Genomic DNA, 19,108 nt, shown 5'->3' with positions numbered 1-19,108 from the left:
AAACATAATAATAATAATTAATAAACAGGAATCTTTCATGCAGCGATCTCCCCACGGCTGGTATTGCCTTAATGAAATGCTGTCAACTTCCTCCCTCGAATACCCTCAAATGTTAGCAGTTACCAAAGCTACTCTCAGGGGGAAGCCAGAAAACACAGAAGCAAAGAGTTGGGAGAGAATTTTTGGCTTACGCAGTCCAAGCCCCGTCCCTGCTCCCCTCGGAAGTGGGAGACTACCGGCTGCAACACACTCATTTCAAAAGCAAGGGGTCTGTGAAGCATTTGGTCAAAGAGAAAGGATTTTGCAATTGCAATCTGAGGTCACGTATCACTCCAAGAGGTTTTTAGGGCTAGTCATTTGAGTTTTCATAAAAAGGACCGAGTATAGAAGTTACCAAGTGATTGCAAATTCTGAAATTTACTTACGTGCTGTACTTTTTTATTGCTTTTAGACAAACCTGAAAGTATTTGATAATTTTTTTCTCCTAGAAAAGTTTAAGGGACATCAAAACTGCCCAGCATGGTGGCTCATGCCTGAAATCCCAGCACTTTGGGAGGCTACAGCGGTGGATCACTTGAGGTCAGGAGTTCAAGACCAGCCTGGCCAACATGGTGAAACTCTGTCTCTACTAATAATACAAAAATTAGCCAGGTGTGGTGGTACATACCTGTAATCCCAGCTGGGAGGCAGAGGCAAGAAGGTAGCTTGAACCTGGGAGGAGGGGGTTGAGGTGAGCCAAGATGGCACCATTGCACTCCAGCCTGGGCAACAGAGCGAGACTCTATCTCAAAAAAAACACCCCAAAGACCCTGCACGTACACACACACATGAACACATTCACACATATACACATCGTCATACATGTGTACATACACCCATACATGTGTACACATGCACACTGCCATCACCATCTGTGTGTTAATGAAACCAAAATGAAATGTAGCAGATTTTAAGAGTTTTATTTAAAGAAATTGTACGTTAGGCCATTGAAAGGATAAAAAGACGATTCAGACAGCCCAGGATTTCATGAGCTATGAAGCTGATAGACGGTGAAGCTTCCCCTTTTGTTTCGGAACACCCGGTGAGCCTGATGTATTCGCTGGAGCCAGCGGCTCTCAGTAATGGCAGTCTAGAAATTCAAATGCAAGACGGTTGGTAAGGGAATCGCAGAAATGGGGGAGCCTAGGCTGTGAAGCTGGGGTGAGTGCACGTCGCTTTACCAAGAGCTTCCTACTGAAGAAGGAGCCCCTCCCGGGAAAGGGTGTAAAGGAACCAAGTCCCCCCACTCCAGGCTAGAGTTTCCTCTGTGGGGTGCATTCTCCCCAGACAAGCAAATATTTTCTAGGTGGACCTTTTGTCCTATAAAAAATCACGTGGAAAATCCTGAACGTTAAACATTTTGCTCTTTGGAGTACTTTGATATCCGAAGAAAAGGAAATAAAAAGGCATCCTTCAAGGACCAGAGCGCTCTTTCCCTATTTTCCTGGATCTGGATTTCTGCTTGGTCTTTTTTTATCTTGCAACGCTCCGTGTCAGGAACACACTATAACTAAGCGGGTGGCAGACGTGGACCCATTCACCTCTGTGCGAGGGACCCTCCCAGGACTGCCCCAGAGCAGGACTTTGTGGGCCATGTTTGTCACTGGGGGTCATGTAGGGGAGGGTGGAGAGGCCACGGGAGGAGGGTCCAGGTCTGCTGGAGTTGGCCCTCTGTAGTACCCAGAGCAGTGCAAGACGCTTAAAACACAGATCGAATTGCAGTAAAATAGGCGATGCCGCTGAACATGGCGACACATGGGGAGGCCACAGGGAGGAGCTGCTGTTTCTGGAACCATGACAGATGACGCAGTAGCAATGCTGGAGGCTATACATTTACGGAAAAGATGCTGTCTTTGCCAAGAACATTCTGGAATTGCCTTCAGAATCCTAGGGGAGGCAAGGGCCCCTGCCTCGATGGCATTGAGCCTGTGAAGCAGCCTGCAAGACTGCCTCCCCAGGGACTGTGGAAGTGCTGGCCCTGGGACAGCCTCCCCGCACCCCACCTCTATAGATAGAGGAGAAATCATCTGTCCGGGAACCAAACAGAGCGTCCCCCAGTGGCGTTACCTTCCACAGACTTCGGGAAGAAGCACCAGGGCACTTCAAAGATGAGGTTGGAGAAGCAGCACTTCCGAGAGGCGCACTCCTCAGGGCTGATGCCTGGGTAGCCACAGTTTCTTCGGGCAGAGACCTCCATGACGCACTGCTCTGACTCTGCAACGGGACAGGCACAACACAGAGACCCAGTCAGGCCTGCGATGCACTGGACAGCTCCACCACTTCCTCCTCTGAAAGCATACCTGATTTGCAGCCTCCGGGGATCATGAGTGGCTGCCAGGGGCAGCATCCCCTGGGACCACCTCCCACAAGGACTGTGGAAGTGTTGGCCCAGGAACGGTCTCCCCTGGGGACTGTGGAAGTGTGGGCCCCTGGGACCGCCTCCCCCAGGACTGTGGAAGTGTCAGCCCCTAGGACCACCTACTGTCAGCCCCAGTGACACTTGGCTGGCCTGTCCTTCCCAAAGGTGGGGCCCAGTGTGGGGTGGTCACAGTCAGAAGCTCTGGTGTCTCCCGCCTTGGGGAAATCACTTTGCCTCTCAGGACTCAATGTTCTCCTCTGTAAATGGGCTGGCCCCCATGCCAAGGTGAGAAAAGATTTTTGGGCACCTTGGAAAGATGAAAAGCATTTGGACACAGTACTGACACTCAAGGACACTGCCATGCTGTGGGCGCTTATGAATAACCCAACATCTGCCTGGTTCCCTGTGGGGCCTCACAAGCCTCCCAGCAACAATCTTGGGAAAGAATCGCCCTTCCCCCAAGGGCACGCCCGGTTCCATGCACACGGGTGCACAGCACACATGCAGCCTTCTTTTGAGCACTCTTCAATGTTATGATGTGATCCTGATCACATGCACTGACATAAAACTCATTCCCAAAGAACCCTAGAAGGCTTCACTTCCTTCCCTAACATTTGAGGTCTGTCAGCCCCTGTGTTACTACTGTCCTGTTAAATACCTTCATTTCCCTGTTGAAGCTTCTTCAGAAGTCACATTTCAAAAGGTAGATGAGATCTATTTTTTTTTTCTCAACTAAAATAAAACTGGTGAGTTCACAAACACATGTCTGCTGAAGAAACTAATGGTGTAGAAACGGGATGGGTGGGACATTTTCAACTCGTTGTTGGCTGACATGGGCTACCTCTAGACTAACAGTCCGGGCTAGCCCCAGACTAACCAACCTGGGCTGGCCCCAACTAACCAACCTGGCTAACCAACCTGGGCTAGCCCCAGACTAATCAACCTGGGCTAGCCCCAGACCAACCAACCTGGGCTGGCTCCAGACTAACCAACCTGGGTTAGTCCCAGACCAACCAACCTGGGCTAGCTCCAGACTAACCAACATGGGCTAGCTCCAGACTAACTAACCTGGGCTGGCTCCAGACTAACTAACCTGGGCTGACTCCAGACTAACTAACCTGGGCTAGCTCCAGACTAACCAACCTGGGATAAGTAAAAGCTAACCAACCTGAGCTAGCTCCAGACTAACCAGCCTAGGCTAGCCCTAGACTAACCAACCTGGGCTAGCTCCAGACTAACTAACCTAGGCTGGTTCCAGACTAACCAACCTGGGCTAGCCTCAGACCAGCCAACCTGGGCTAGCTCCAGACTAACCAACCTGGGATAACTAAAGCTAACCAACCTGAGCTAGCTCCAGGCTAACCAGCCTAGGCTAGCCCTAAACTAACCAACCTGGGCTAGCTCCAGACTAACCAACCTGGGCTAGCTCCAGACTAACCAACCTGGGCTGGCTCCAGGCTAACTAACCTGGGCTGGCTCCAGACTAACTAACCTGGGCTAGCTCCAGACTAACCAACCTGGGATAACTAAAGGCTAACTAACCTGATCTAGCTCCAGACTAACCAGCCTAGGCTAGCCCTAGACTAACCAACCTGGGCTAGCTCCAGACTAACTAACCTGGGCTGGCTCCAGACTAACCAACCTGGGCTAGCCCCAGACCAGCCAGCCTGGGCTAGCTCCAGACTAAACAACCAGAGCTAGCTCCAGACTAAACAACCAGAGCTAGCTCCAGACTAATCAGCCTAGGCTAGCCCTAGACTAAACAACCTTTGTTAGCTCCAGACTTACCAACATGGGCTAGTCCCAGATTGACCAACTTGGACTAGTCCTAGACTAACCAGCCTGGGCTAGTTCTACACTAACCAACCTGGGCTAGCCCCAGACTAACCAACCTGGCTAACCAACCTGGGCTGGCCCCAGACTAACCAACCTGGCTAACCACCTGGGCTAGTCCCAGACCAACCAACCTGGGCTAGCTCCAGACTAACCAACCTGGGCTGGCTCCAGACTAACTAACCTGGGCTAGCTCCAGACTAACCAACCTGGGATAACTAAAGGCTAACCAACCTGAGCTAGCTCCAGACTTACCAGCCTAGGCTAGCCCTAGACTAACCAATCTGGGCTAGCTCCAGACTAACTAACCTAGGCTGGCTCCAGACCAACCAACCTGGGCTAGCCCCAGACCAACCAACCTGGGCTAGCTCCGGACTAACCAACCTAGGCAGCCCTAGACTAACCAGCCTGGGCTAGCTCCAGACGAACCCACCCAGGCTAGCCCTAGACTCGCAGCTGGGCCTCCTGCAGCCCCTGCTCTGGGCTCCACCTGTGCAGCTGGGTCCTGGGCTGCCGGCTGCTGGCCCAGGAAAAGGGTGTGGCTTCCCTGGAAGATTACCTTGCTTCGGGAGGGGGTGGAAACACCAGGGGACCCCAGCGACAGTGGAGTCGAAACAGCATCCATTGTCAAAGCACTGGTCACTGGTGATCCCTGGGAAGCCGCAGTTCTTCCTGTTATGAGGACTCATCCTGGAGCACTGGCAGGGGGCTGTGGAAAGACCCCCGTCAGCCCCGCCCTGGTACCCCAGCCCATGCTGCCCCTCCTTTCAGGGTTTTAGGGGATGCCTCTATTGTCTGAAGACCCCCGTCAGCCCCACCCTGGTACCCCAGCCCACGCTGCTCCTCCTCTCCGGGTTTTAGGGGATGCCTCTGTTGTCTGAAGACCCCCGTCAGCCCCACCCTGGTACCCCAGCCCATGCTGCTCCTCCTCTCTGGGTTTTAGGGGATGCCTCTATTGTCTGAAGACCCCCATCAGCCCCACCCTGGTACCCCAGCCCACGCTGCTCCTCCTTTCAGGGTTTTAGGGGATGCCTCTATTGTCTGGTTGCAACACAGAGAAACATGAAGTCTTATCTTGCCCATATTTGAGCAATGCAGTTGCCTCCTGAAAAACTGATGGGGTTTGCTGACATTTTTATGTTAGTTTAAAATGTTTAAAAGGCCAGGTACGGCGGCTCACACCTATAATCCCAGCACTTTAGGAAGCCAAGGGGGGCGGATTGCTTGAGCTCAGGAGTTCAAAACCATCCTAGGCAACATGGCGAAACCTTGTGTCTATGAACAATAATGAAAAAAAAAGTTAGCCAGGCATGGTGGTCCACACCTGTGGTCCCAGCTCTCAGTAGGCTGAGGTGGGAAGATCACCTAAGCCCAGGAGGCTGAGATTGCAGTGAGCCAAGATCGTGCCACTGTACTCCTGCCTGGGCTGCCAAGTCAGATCCTGTCTCAGAAAACAAAACAAAACAAAACAATCCTTCTAGAAGAGGCTGAACAGATGGACCCAAGGCCAAGATCAAGGGGACAGGTAAGTGCTCTGGGACTCCGAGGACCCTTGGTGGGAATGGCCTCCTGACCCTGCATGGGGCCCACTGACACCTGCGGTCACACAGCCTTTCCCTCGGAGGGAGGCCCTTCTCAGAGCCCCCACCCCAGCAGCGGCAAATCCCACACACCTTGACACGCCTTGTCAAATGCCTTTATAGCAATTTCCCCTCTCAAATTATGGTTGTGCTTTTCTTTTCAAGAGAAATAAGGCACTTAAGAAGACCCTCTCCTTCTGTCACTTACAGGGTTTCTCAGCCCCTGCCAGGGCACAGAGCCCCAGGACAAGGAGTGCTGCCAGGAGCTGGGCGTCCCGTGGTCCCATGTCCAGCTGAGCTGCACCCCAGGGCGGCTTGCAGAATGCATGGAGCCCTCCGCCGGGCGTGCTTTATAATCTCCTCTCTGTTTGTCCAACAAGCACAGATAACCTTTCTTCCCTGCCCCGCGGCCCCAGCCTTTCCACCGTGGAGGCGAAGATGAGGCAAGGGGCAGCCGTGCCCTGTGCAGGCAAGGCTTCCGGGCCGGGGTGACTCTCTCCCTGCTCGGCGAGGCCTCTTCCTGCCCTGGCCAGGGAGTTGGGTCATGCCAGGCTGCCAGCGTGGAAAACCAGCCACGTGCAGGTCTGGGGCCGGGCACACACAGGGTCACACCCAAGAAGGGATAAGCATGCATTTCTACTGATAGGGAGTGTGGGCACCACAGGAATTTAGAAAGAACTGGGGCCAAGTTTACTGGGGAAAATGAACAGGCCAGCAGACAGTATGGAAAAGGCCCCTCCCCGAGGAAGGGAAGCACCTCAGAGGAGGGAAGATCTGCTCCCGGGGCTGTGTTAGAGCCTCCCCAGCCACGGCACGAAGCCCCTTGTCCCATCTTCAGCAGGAGGGGCGGCTCTCCATGGAGACAAGGCTGACAGAGTCAACAGAGCAGCCTGGGGCAGGCAGGTTTTAATAATTTCATTTTCAGCCCACCCCTGAAAGCGTTTCTTTTTGTTCCATGGAATGCTGTACAACTGGTAAGAGACAGCACCTGGGACAGCTGGTAAGAGATGGCACCTGGGACCCTGCCCGGGGCAGGATGTGCAGCCCCTGCCCTGCTCCAGGTGGGATGTGCTGGAGACGGAGTCTGCAAACTGGACAGAGAGAACACAGCCAGCGGGCAGACACCCCAAAAGAAAGGGGAAGCATGGTGGGAAGGACAGAGGGACACCTGGCATTCCCCAGGCCAGGGAAATGACAAGGGTTTGTAAGTCTGTTTCTGATGGCTGAGCAGTCAGGGGCCCAAAGACACAGGGAATCCAGTATCCTTGGTCTGCCACAGGGCTGTCCTCGGGGTCTGGAGAGCAGGCCCTGTCCTCCCGGCCCCTGTCTTCCAGGCCCCCATCCTCCCGACCCCCGTCCTCCCGGCCCCCATCTTCCAGGCCCCCGTCCTCCTGACCCCCGTCCTCCCGGCCCCCGTCTTCCAGGCTTTATCCTCCAGGCTCCTCTGGGTCTGGCTCAAGTGCCTCCAGGCTCACCACTGACGCTCACACTAGGGACTCAATCCTTGAAAGCTCTGGCAAGGTCAGTTTCCCTGTCATTGTAGTCACCATCACAACGTAAGTGCCTGAGTCTTCATTTTCTCTCCTATTCCCACCCACCTTCCTCTCCGCTTCCTCCCCACCCTCGCAACTTCACACTGTCCACTGCAGCCCCTTCAGATTCCTGCTGCAACCGCCTGACCCATGCTAAAGAGACCACTCATTGTCACCCTCATCCCGGTCCCTCGCAGTCTCTTGGCCCTGGTGGAAGCCTACATTTTCCTGGGAAGGCTTCCCTGGAATCCTGGTCAGGCCCCCACGTGGGGACACCAAGTGCCCACAGAGCTGGGAAACCATTACTTTAGATGGGATGCCTGCAGTCTAGTGGCATTGCTAGTTGAAAGTGGAGCTGTGCACAGCCTCCGCAACTGTACTCGTTGGCCACACCCCATCACGTGGGCTCAGGCTGGGGGGCTGGACGTGGACTTTGAGCCCCAAGTCTTCACCCTCATGCAAAACCATCCTCCTTGGAGGTGTGGCGGGGAGGGAAGCCATGTCCAGAGTCCCGCCTTGCTGTCATGTCCCGACCTTGGTGCAGCCTGTCCCTTTTGTTAGGGGTTTCGGCACCGAGTTCGAGTTCACTGTCCTGTCCTGCTAAGACTCAGTCACATCCCAGCCATCTTTAACAATGTGGTGGGCGCTTCATCTACATTCACAGTCTCTCAAATTTTATTTTTCCTCATCTCTAGGAGCTCCCATCCCCACTCTACTCCTGCCACCCTCCTGTGACCAACTCAGAACTCAAGCTCCACCTCTGAAAGAGGGTATGCAAATGTCCTTTCTGCCCAGGGTATCCTAAGCTCCGAACATTCTCTCCGTTACTGCCACCACACCTTTGCCTAAATCCTAAAGCCCTCCAACCTCCTAACCCCCCAGCTTCCCCTCTGGGAGCCCCTCCTCTCTTTCCTTCCTTCCTTCCTTCCTTCTTCTCCTGCCTGACTTCACCCACCGTCTTCCCCTCTGCTGTACTGCACCACCGTCTCCGTGCCCACACCATCTGCCCAGTGAGGCCAACACATGCCATCAATTTTCGCCACTCTAAACGCATCATCTCAGCACCATCCGGGCACTCAGGGCTGGCTCCCTCCTTCTTTGTGACTGTCCTTCTGCATACTTTGGGGATGATGCTGTCCATCAGTTCACAAAGAAAGTCAACAAATGGGAGCCACCACAGAGATCACCCAGGTAGACTTCTGCTTTTGACTGTCGAGTCACTGGTACCAGGCTAGCTTCCCACCGTAAGTAACTCTAAAACTACATGAAGTCACTCTCTACAGATATGGAGCAGCAGGCAGTGTCAGACAGTGATCTCTGAGAGGAGAGAAGCAATGTGGGGAGCCCCATGGTTTCCTGGAGATGCTCTCCAGACCACAGCATAGGGAGGGGAGACTGAAGAGCACTGCAGCCCCACCGGGCTGAGGAGACAGAGGCCGGAACGGGAAGCTTCTGAGGCAGGCAGGTTTTCAGGGTAAGAGAAGGGAGCTCCAGAAATATAAACGGGGATCTCTGAGCTTTTCATCAAATACTACACTGTTCATGACACAAAGCCAGGCAAAACAGCTCCTGGGGACAGAACAATCACTGGGAAGGCTGAACTGAACAACTAGGCTGGAAATCATTTGAGCTCTGAGCAGCCAGAGGTGCTGACCACTTCCAGCATTCCATAAAGGCCATGCCGTAAAAGGAAGCCTGATCGTTCTAGGGGAAAGCTACTCGACACCTGTTCTAACAAAACTTTAACACAAGTCTTGCAAGAATCAAGTTAACCTGTAAGTAAATTAACTGTTTGTATGAGTTTGCTCAGGTTGCTATAACAAAATACCACAAATTGTGTGGCTTAAACAACAGAAATGTACTTTCTCACAATTCCAGTGGCCACAAGTCCAAGATACGGTGTCAGCAAGTCTGGTTTCCACTGAGGCTTCTCTCGGCTGCAGATGGCCAACTTTTCCCATATCTCACATGGCCTTGCCACTGTGCATGCACAACCCTGGTGCCTCTCTTCTTACAAGGACATCAGTCAGATTGAATCAGGGCCCACCATGACAGCCTCATTTTAACTTGATTACCCCCTTTAAGACTTTGTCTCCAAATGTAGTCATATTCTTAGGTAATGGAATTTAAGGCTTCATATATGAATTTGGGGGAAAAAAGTCAACCAATATCATTACCTAACAGAGCAAAGCTTTCAACACTATCAATGAAGACAGTAAAACCTAAACACACAACATAACACCCCTAATGTCTAACACAACATCAGAAGTTACTAGACGTGTGGAGAGAGCTAGGAAACATGGCCCATAATCATTAGAAAAATCAGGGAATGAAAACAGACTTAGAAATGGCGTAAAATGTTCAAAGATTGAAAGAAAAAACATAATATAATAAAGGAACAAAAAGGAATTTAAATAGATACACGGAAACTAAAAATTGTACAAATTTTAGAAATAAAAAATACAACATCTGAAATGAAAAATACACTGTATAGATTTTTAAATTAAATACCATTAGGTACTGCAGAGGAATGGTCAGTTTACTTGAATGAAGCCAGTGCAAGATAAACTATCCAAACTAAAGCATGCAGTGAAAATGGCTAAACAAATAAGCAGGATCCCAATGACCTGTGAGACAATGTCAAGCTGTCTAACATTCATGTAATTGATGTACCAGCAGGAGAGAAGAGAAAAAAATCATTTAAAGAAATACTTGATCAAGAATGAGTATTGAGTAAATACTCATTAGATTGTTTGTGAAGTTGATGAGAAGTATAAACCTACAAATCTTAGAGACTCAAAGAACTTCAAGGAAGATAAACACCAAAGTAAAACCACATCAAGGCACAGCATCGTCTGACTGTTGAAAATCCAATGACTTAAAAACTCTTAAAGCAGCTGGAGAAAAAGTCTGCTATGGTTTGAAAGTGCCCTCCAAACTCATGGTGAAGCTTAGTCCCCACTGTGGCAGTATGGAGAGGTGAGGCCTTTAAGAGATGTAGGATCATGAGAACTCTGCGCTCATGAATTAATAGATTCATGGGATGATGGATTCGTGGGTCATCATGGGAGGGGGCCTGGTGGCTTTATAAGAGGAGAGACCTGAGCTAGCACATTAAGCTGACCTGAGCACAGTGCCCTCACCATGGAATATTCTGGGCTGCCTTGGCACTCATCTGAGACCCCACCAGCAAGAAGGCGCTCAAGAGATGCAGCCTCTCAACCTTGGACATCCCAGTCTCCAGCACTGTAAGAGATAAAGTTCATTTCTTACAAATTACCAGTTTCAACTTAGCAACAGAAAATGGGCAAAGACCAAGGCATATGGCACGGAGCAGAACGTAATAACAATAATGATTGACTTTCTCCGATAATGCAAACCAGAAGACAGTGGGATTACATGTGTAAGTGGCTAGGGGAAAGTCAGAATTCTGCACTCAGAAAATGTCCTTCCAAACAATTTTCATGTGAACAAAAGTTTAGAGAAGCTCTCACCTGCAAATCTGCTCTTCAAGGAACTTTAAAGAAAATGTTTAAATGCTTAGGCTGAAATCATGAGCACCCCTTAACACAGGACACGAATTCTCCAGGTTGCTTCAGCCAGTTCCCACCTGGCCGAATCTGTTCAATTGTGGCCTCTGCTTGGACTCTGTCAGCATTCGAGTTTACAACTCTGTCCAGTCTGCAGGATTTCTCACTCGGTTCACTACAACTATCTCCTAACTAGACTCTAAAATGAAAATGGTTTTGTCCCTACCCAGAAAAAAAAAAAAAAAACTCTTGCTTACTTTTTGTAAAATAAAAACCTATGTCCCTTCTCTGTCACTCCCTGGCTCCTCACAGCCTGGAGGGTAAAGACCAAACTCCTGAGTGTGAAAAGCAAGACGCTTCATGAATGAACTGGACTCCACATGTGCCACCACCTCCTTCTGCTGTCAGGCCTTGCATTATCACACATGTGTCTGCGGTTCACCTTGGAGCCTTTGCTCCTGTGTGCCCCCGCCCCGCAGTACCCTTCCCCTACTCTGCCTGGTTAACGCTCATCTTTCCCTCAGCTCTTAAGTCAGGAGCCACTTCCTCCCGGAAGTCTTCCTCTATTTCCTCCAGAATAACGATGGGTGCTCTTCACCCAGTTCCGCACAGCGCCCTGTATCTATCTGAATCATAACACTTGGCCACACCCACACTGTGAGTGTATTTTTTACTTTTCTGGGTCCTTTATTAATTGTACCAAAGATAACGGCTAACACGTACTACAGGTTTACTTGTGCCAGGCATTATTCTAAGAATTTTGCTTTCTGCTATTTTTGCTTTTTCTAATCGTTACACCAATCCAAAGGAGGCCTAAAATGATCATCCTCATTTTATCATCACATAGGCAAAATAATTTGCCCAAATAACACAGCAAGCAAATGTAGGATGAGATCAAGTCAAGCCCATGCCTCACTGTTTACATCCCCAGAATCCACCCTCATTCGGACACGTGGTAGACTGAATGAGGGGAGTCAAGTGGAGAAATGGACGACGCACATCCCAGGAGTTTGGGGAATAGAAATTTGCCATTTATTTCTACACACTCTTATATTATAGTCTTAACTGTCTAAAAATAAAATGTAAAAATGACAATGGAAGGAAATATTTGTATTCTATTTTTCTTAATGAAATGTTACAGAAATGAGCCTTAATCCTTTTTCCTCACTCTATAATCTTGTCCTGAAAATAAGATATTTAGTATATCTGTTGTTGGAAGACAATTCTCCATGAATTTCTCACATTTGTGCACATCCTGTGAATAAGAAACTATCCTTATGGTGTAAGACCTAAAATTGAGGCCCAATATTAAGTGCTGCCTTGACATCCGGTAAAATAGAGGGGGCCTCAAGCAGCCTAACCAAGAGTTCCCCTCCCATCCCTGCTCCCACGGATAAGGTCCCCAAGCCAAACAACCCTCCCTATCAAGGCGTCAGGCGCCGTGCCTGCTTATCCGTGAATAGCAGATTTTAGTTTTCTGCCAGCCCACAGAATTATTTAAACAAGTCAATTGCATCCTCCTGTAGGAACCGCTGGCCACCACACCCTCTTGATACTAACCAAGCCTGCTTCCCACAGCCTTTGCTTGTTCACTCTGCTCCTGAATGCACCCTCTGTGTGGCCCCACATGGCACAGTGTCCTTAGCCCCTGGGCTCTAAGGATATGGGACTCACAAGCTGCTATTGTCCTCACCTATGTGGTGTTGGGGGCGGTGTGTAATCCCCCCACCAATGAAACGCATAGGAGGCAATTAAGACAGTCCTTTCTTCCAGATCTCTCTCCAAGGATATCTGTGTCACAATGTCTGTGTCACCACAAAGTGGTGTCCTTATAAGAAAGTGGATAAGGTGCCTCCTTCTGGAGCAAAGAGCAAGGGAGCTTACGGTCCCTTAGGAGCCTCAGGCCAGGGCTTCTCTATTAGGCAACCCGCTGTGTGCGCAGGCGCCTGTCTGAGCCAATCCCAGTCCCAGTCCCTTGTGGGTCTTGGAGGAAAACAGAACCGACACAAGGAACCTTTGTTTATGCTGTTTGCTGTAGCATGAGTGATAAAGTCATTTATCTTTGAACCAGGAATCTCCTGTCTTCTGGCAGCAACCAGGAAACTGTGGCAGACTCACCTGTTAGCTTGTATATAGGATGAGATATGCTAGATCAGATGAAATGTAGAAAATCCTTCCAATACTTGCCTTTAGGTTCACTCAGTCCCCTCAAAACTCATGCATGTGTGGCCATGTATGGCTTGGTCTAATTTAGTCTGTTTGGCTCAAACATGTCCAGCTCAGGGCACTGTTAAGAGCTGAGAAGAACAAGTCAGGAATCCTTTAAGAATAGCACTATTTTTTCTTGTGTTACCAACGAGTGTCTTCTGTCTGCTTGGACCTTTAAGTTAGGGAGCCCCTTCTTCCTGACGGCCATCCATTCTTTCTAATAAGTTATGAGGACTGAGATTTGCCAGGTGTGTGTCTCTTTCTTATGAGCTGATGTTTCCTATCAGACTCATAAAAATTAAATATTGCAACAAATCACCCCTCCCTCTACTTGCAAAGAAAGGCGAGGGAGTTTTCTTAAGTTAATGATATCTTTCCCAATGACCCTACAAATATGAACTTGAGCCACAACTTGGCTTCAAGAATTAGTTCCTGGTCTGACATTTAGTTCAAGACATGCCCTGAACAGAACCCTGCTGTTGTATGGGAAATTATCTAGAAGCAACTGTGGCCTCTTGAGTACATGGCCTGTGGCAGAACAGAGGGGTGTGCAGACCAAATGAGGGTGTGAAACCTGCTACTTATTAAATCGATTGACAGCACGTAGTGGAAAATGAGGGGAAAGAGAAGGTGAACACTTCATAGCGGTGTGGGAGGGTAGACGGACCACACACCGGAATTCCAGGCCGTGAGGGACTCTCGAGCCCTCCCCCCCACTCCACCTTCTCCACCAGGGTCATGATAACATAAACCTCAGCTGGGGAGCAGGAGGTGGAGGGAGCCTCAGACTGACACATGGTCTTGCTTTGTCTAAGAGCCCCTGGGCGAGGGCTCCTGAGCCCAGCTGCAGCCCTGCACAATCCACAGAGCAGCCCATGTCTACGGCGCATTTCCGGGGCCGAGCACTGCTGATTCAGGGCTGAAAGTGTTGTCAGCCTAGCATACACCATCTCTTCCCTGTGACGTGGCTTCTGGTCCTTTTCTCTCCCCAGTGATGTTCTTGCTGTTTCCATCCTTCTCATCACATAGCATAACTCACAGGGTACCACTCCTTCACCGTCCGCTTTGAACATGACTTACGAACGCGTGCCCCCATCTGCACCTGACACCCCTCCAATTTCACGATGTCCACTTTGTCTTCCTGTCATCCACAGCAGAATGCCTCGTCTCAAACAGTGATGAACAATCGTGACAGCACTCTGTAACAGCTTGCCTTGGCCAGGGCTCCTTGGTCACGGTAACAGAGACCACTGCTGTGGCCCAACTGTGTTCCTCTGTGTTGAAGCCGGAACCCCCAACACCTCAGAATGGAATCGTATTTGGAGAAGGGGACTTTAAAGAGGTGATTAAAATTGTGAAATCAAGTTTAGCCTAAAGCCGCCCCCTTATGTATTTTAGTTTGGCCTAAAGTTTTCTCTGTACATCATGAATGTAGCAGATGGAGGTGTAAACCAACCCATAGCCTACACTTGTGCCAATCCCCGAGTTTTGACCAATCAAATGTAGCCAACTGTCTGAACCGTGTTCAAGTGAGGCAAACTCTGAGCTGTAACCAGTCCAGCTGTTTCCGCGCCTCACCTCCTTTTCCTGTGCACGTCGCTTTCCTGTCTCTGTCCATAAATCTGCTCCCACCAGGTGGCTGTGCTGGAGCCTGTGAGCTACTCCAACTTAGGAGGCTGCCCCATGTGTGAATGGTTCGTTGCTCCATTAAGCTCCTTTACATTTAATTCAGCTGAAGTTTTTCTCTTATCAAGTTACAGTGGGGTTGTTAGGGTGGGCCCTGGTCCAGTCTGGCTGGTGTCCTTATGAGAAGAGCACATTTGGACACACAGACCCCAGACACACAGACAAGCATGGGAAGGGGGGGCACCAGGGTGCTGCCTGCAGGCCAAGGAGTGGCTTACAAGACAAGTATAAACTGATATGTAACTGCCTTGAGCAGATCTGAAGTGGAAGGGCTGTTATTTTATTTTATTTTATTTTTTGACACGGTCTCACTCTGTCGCCCAGCCTGGAGTGCAATGGCACAATCTTGGCTCACTGCAGTCTCCACCTCTTGGGCTCAAGCAATCCTTCCACTTCAGCATCCCTAGTAACTGGAACCAAAGGCTTGCACCACACACTCAGCTAATTTTTGTATTTTTAGTAGAAACAGTTTTGCCCTGTTGCCCAGTATCCACTGGGTGAAGGCCCAGAAAACCCACAGGAAGGCCACCTTGTTAACTGGCCCTGCCTGCTGTCCTTGGTGAGAGCAGTTGTTGCTGGCCATTGTGGCTGGGCCATCAGCTCACTGCTCTATAGTAGAGGGAAGATATGGGCCTTGGTAACATATTGAAATGTAACAGGAAACCCAACTATCAGTGATTTAACCCATAAGCACCCTTGGGTTTACTTAGCATGATGTCTGGAGGTGGGTGAGGGGCTCAAATCAGCAGCTCAGGGTTATTAAGGCTCTAGCTCTTGGGCCTTACCTCATTATCATAGAATGGCTGCCTGCAGCACCACATTGCACCTCCCTTCCACAACGCCTAAAGGCAGGCTGCAGGGGCTAGCCTGGGAAGTCAGAAGTCACTTTCTTTCATCAAGGAAGAAATTTGTCCCCAAAACCTTCAAATAGATGCCCCTGTGTCTCATGAGCCACATAGAATTGCATAGCCACTTCTGGCTAAAAGAGAGGCTGGGAAAGTGAATTTTCCCCCCTTTCTTTGTAGAGGGCAAGCTAGGTAAGAAAGAAGGGAAGGAATGGATGGTGGACATCCAGGAAACAGTCTACTACCAGATGTCGAGGAGAAAGCCCACCTTCCTGGCACTGGGCAACCGTGGGGAGAAGGGACAGGACGCATGCCAGTTGGACTCTGAGAACCCCCAGCCTCGCTCCACAGTGGGCCAGCAGGAATCCAAGGGGTGTGGGCAGACCCAGGGGCTCCTTCACTCCCACCCAGGAGTAGAGAGGGCAGGTCGGGGTGGAGCGAGGTAAGAGACTGAACAGTGCGTCCCCCGAAAACTGTGACCAATAGAAGCTGTGCAAATTATGAAGACAAACTGAATTTTAAGAGGAATTGGACTAAATAAAGTTACCTTGTTTTTACCTGTAATTAGCAGACAGAGAATGTAAGATCAGACATACCATAGATGAAAAAGAGAAGCTAAAACTTCCTTACATCTGAGAGGTGAGAGGAGGTGTTTGTGGCCCCCCAACATATGTGACAACATGTATTGTGACAGCTCATGTATATGCTGCTGTGTGCAGGGGGCAGGGGGCTTCCTGTTCCACCCATGGTTCGGGGCCAGGGTGAAAGCCTGCGCTTCCTGGCGGTTCTTCATGGTGGGTGCCTCCTGGCTTCTCGGCCACTTTACCTGCTTTCCCAAGCACCCAAGGGTTTGGGAGTGATTTACTGGACCGGTTAATGTGGAAAGAGCTGGCCCTGCTTAGCTCTGCACCTCCCTCTTCCTCCCTGGAACCAGCTGGCCGCAGAGAGTAGGAGCTTTCTGGAGCTCCTGGGACCCCATCCCCAGTATAATTGTGCCATTTGTGCCAGCACAAGAGCACCAGATGTAGGGGCAAGTGGGAGGAGGAGGAACCCAGGGTGCAGGTGGCTTGGGTCTTGCTGAGCTGTGGTCCTGCAGCAAGGACGACCAGGTCAAGGGGAACCCTCTCCCAAACCTCTCCAAGGCGCAGAGGGGCCAGCGGGGATAAAGTGCTATTTTGGCTTTGATATCCTTCCCCTGTTGTTCTACTTTCTGGTTAGTTCAGACCTCAGGATGGGGAGGGGGTTTCCTGGAGGGGTCAGCTCATGCCGCCTTCTGCAATTTTCATTACCCATGCTCTCAGACACTTTGCTCCAGGTTCATCTCCAACGCCAATTTCTATTTGGAAACGCAAATACATGGAAAGGTAACTTGTGTCACTTGGCGGCTGGGGCATCGTGGTGAGTAGTTAAGAAATGCCAGGAGAGTTGGAGACATGAGTGTGGCTTGGACTTGCTTCTGGGGGACTCTGCACTTTCATGGAAGGAGCCTGAGATCTGGTCCTCGGGCATCAGCCCTGAGCGCTAAGAGCCAGGTGTCTCATGCGTGTCCCACTGTCCCCGCTTCCCACACTCCTCTACCATGCCTGTCCCAGCTCAGGCAGCCCAGAAAACACATAACCCACCGCGAGAGGCCAGGGCGAAAGGCCGCGCTTCACTTTCAAAGAAAGGAAAATCATTCATATTCTTAAAAGATTGAAAAGCACAGAATAACATCAATCTCTTTTAATTTTCAGGCCAATTTTGAGTAGTCAAAGTCAGAGGAGTCAACCTGTGTTGAGAATCAAGGCACGGCTTCGGGAGCGTGTCTGCGGTGTCCCGTGGAGGTGGCAGCCAAGCTCTGGGACCAACCACCGTGTCAGGATGCAGGCAGATCCCCGCAGAAATGTCTAAAATTCACACTCATCTACGGGGGTGAGGAGGAGGGAGGAAGAGATGCTTTAGTGAGGATAAGTATTTTCTTTCACATTTAAATGATTACAGAGTTTTTAGTTAAAAGTACCAACAGGCACATTCTTTAGAAAACATGAACTGTCAGCCAGGCACTCATGCCTGTAATCCCAGCTGTCTTGGAGGCTGAGCCTGGTGGATCATATGAGGTCAGGAGTTCAAGACCAGCCTGGCCACTATGGTGAAACCCTGTCTCTAGTAAAAATGCAAAAAAAAATAGCCGGGCACAGTGACACACGCCCGTTAGCCCAGCTACTCGGGAGGCTGAGACAGGAGAGTCACTTGAACTCGGGAGGTGGAGGTTGTGGTGAGCTGAGATCACACCACTGCACTCCAGCTCCAGGGCAACAGAGTGAGACTCTGCCCCTTCAAAAAAGAAAATGTGAACTGTCTTCAGGTTTTGTCATGCCTGCCCCCTCTATCCCAGGCAAGCTAGAAAGCGTAACCAGCAGTGGCTGTTCACGGGCTTTTGGTTAGAGAAGCCAGGGAAAGCCGGGTCCCTTCCCCAGCCCCTCAGCCCTGCCTTTCTATCCCCGGACCTGAATGCAGCCTGACTCAGGCTACCCCATGGTGCCACCACCTGCCACCGTGACTCGAGGTAAAGGCACAGCCGGTGATGCTGATCAGAGCCTCTGTGGTCTCACGTGGTTTTTCTAAATAATGCTAAATCTTCGGACCCCAGCATGGTGTAAAAAGGCCGTACCTTCTGGAGGGACGTCGATGGTCTTAGGAGTGAAGCACCAGGGGAACCCAGGAATGGTGTCATCAAAACAGCAGCCCTTACTTGTACACTGGGAGGCTGTGACACCAGGAAAACCACAATTCTTTCTTTCACGGGGGGCCATCACGCACGTCTCTAAAAGCGAGCAGGTAAGAAGCAAAGGTAAGTTGTGGGCTGAGTTCCTTGATGTTATCGTGCACACGCCGGTCCAGCTTACTTCTTGGTGACATCAGCAACCTTCGGGTGTGGCAGATATAAAACCCTCAGGACACGAGGGAGACCTGGTCCTCACCTCCTGGTGTGCAAACATTCCGCTCAGGGAAAAGGCAAGGGGCCCAGGGTTTGTGGACTTTGCATCTTTCTGGGTCACTTATTCACTCTTCAATTTCAACAAATGATTATTAAATTTTACTCAATACGTCAATATTTACTGAGCACCATTTGTGTGTATGAGAAGCAGGAGCTAGCATGGCAAAAGCCAGGCACTGTGCCGGGTGAGAGGGACCCAGAAATTCAGACCAGAGAAGTTGTTATAAGTCTAAGGATCTGGGCCAGGCACAGTGGCTCATGCCTATAATCCCAGCACTTTGGGAGGCTGAGGCAGGTGGATCACTTGAGGTCAGGAGTTCAAGACCAGCCTGGCCAACATGGTGAAACCCCATCTCTACTGAAAATATAAAAAATTAGCCAGGCGTGGTGGCGCACATCTGTAATCCCATCTACTTGGGAGACTGAGGCAGGAGAATCACTTGAACCTGGGAGGTTGCAGTGAGCCGAGATCATGCCACTGCACTCCAGTCTGAGCAACAGAGCAAGACTCCATCTCAA

The 19,108-nt window shown here is 50.4% G+C and overlaps 2 protein-coding genes across 2 annotated transcripts in view; both read right to left on the bottom strand.

Moving 5' to 3' along the window:
* Positions 1–940: 940 nt before the first annotated feature.
* Positions 941–6,378, bottom strand: TFF2 (trefoil factor 2). The gene is made up of 4 exons (XM_017538601.2): positions 6,020–6,378; positions 4,791–4,940; positions 2,107–2,253; positions 941–1,129 (listed from the first exon to the last, which is right to left on the bottom strand). Exons 1-4 carry the CDS (start codon positions 6,096–6,098, stop codon positions 1,116–1,118), a joined length of 390 nt encoding a protein of 129 aa, XP_017394090.1. The 5' UTR covers positions 6,099–6,378; the 3' UTR covers positions 941–1,115.
* Positions 6,379–17,319: 10,941 nt separating this feature from the next.
* Positions 17,320–19,108, bottom strand: part of TFF1 (trefoil factor 1) — a 4,461-nt gene continuing 2,672 nt past the window's right edge. The window contains exons 2-3 of the mRNA XM_017538624.2: positions 18,263–18,415; positions 17,320–17,515 (exon numbers count right to left, since the gene is read on the bottom strand). Coding sequence (XP_017394113.1) covers positions 17,499–17,515; positions 18,263–18,415 — 170 coding nt within the window. The 3' untranslated portion in view covers positions 17,320–17,498. The remainder of the gene's footprint in view (positions 17,516–18,262; positions 18,416–19,108) is intronic.

This window comes from Cebus imitator, unplaced genomic scaffold (assembly GCF_001604975.1).
Source record: "Cebus imitator isolate Cc_AM_T3 unplaced genomic scaffold, Cebus_imitator-1.0 Scaffold112, whole genome shotgun sequence".
Lineage (NCBI taxonomy): Eukaryota > Metazoa > Chordata > Mammalia > Primates > Cebidae > Cebus > Cebus imitator.
This window is presented reverse-complemented; position numbering and strand designations above follow the sequence as displayed.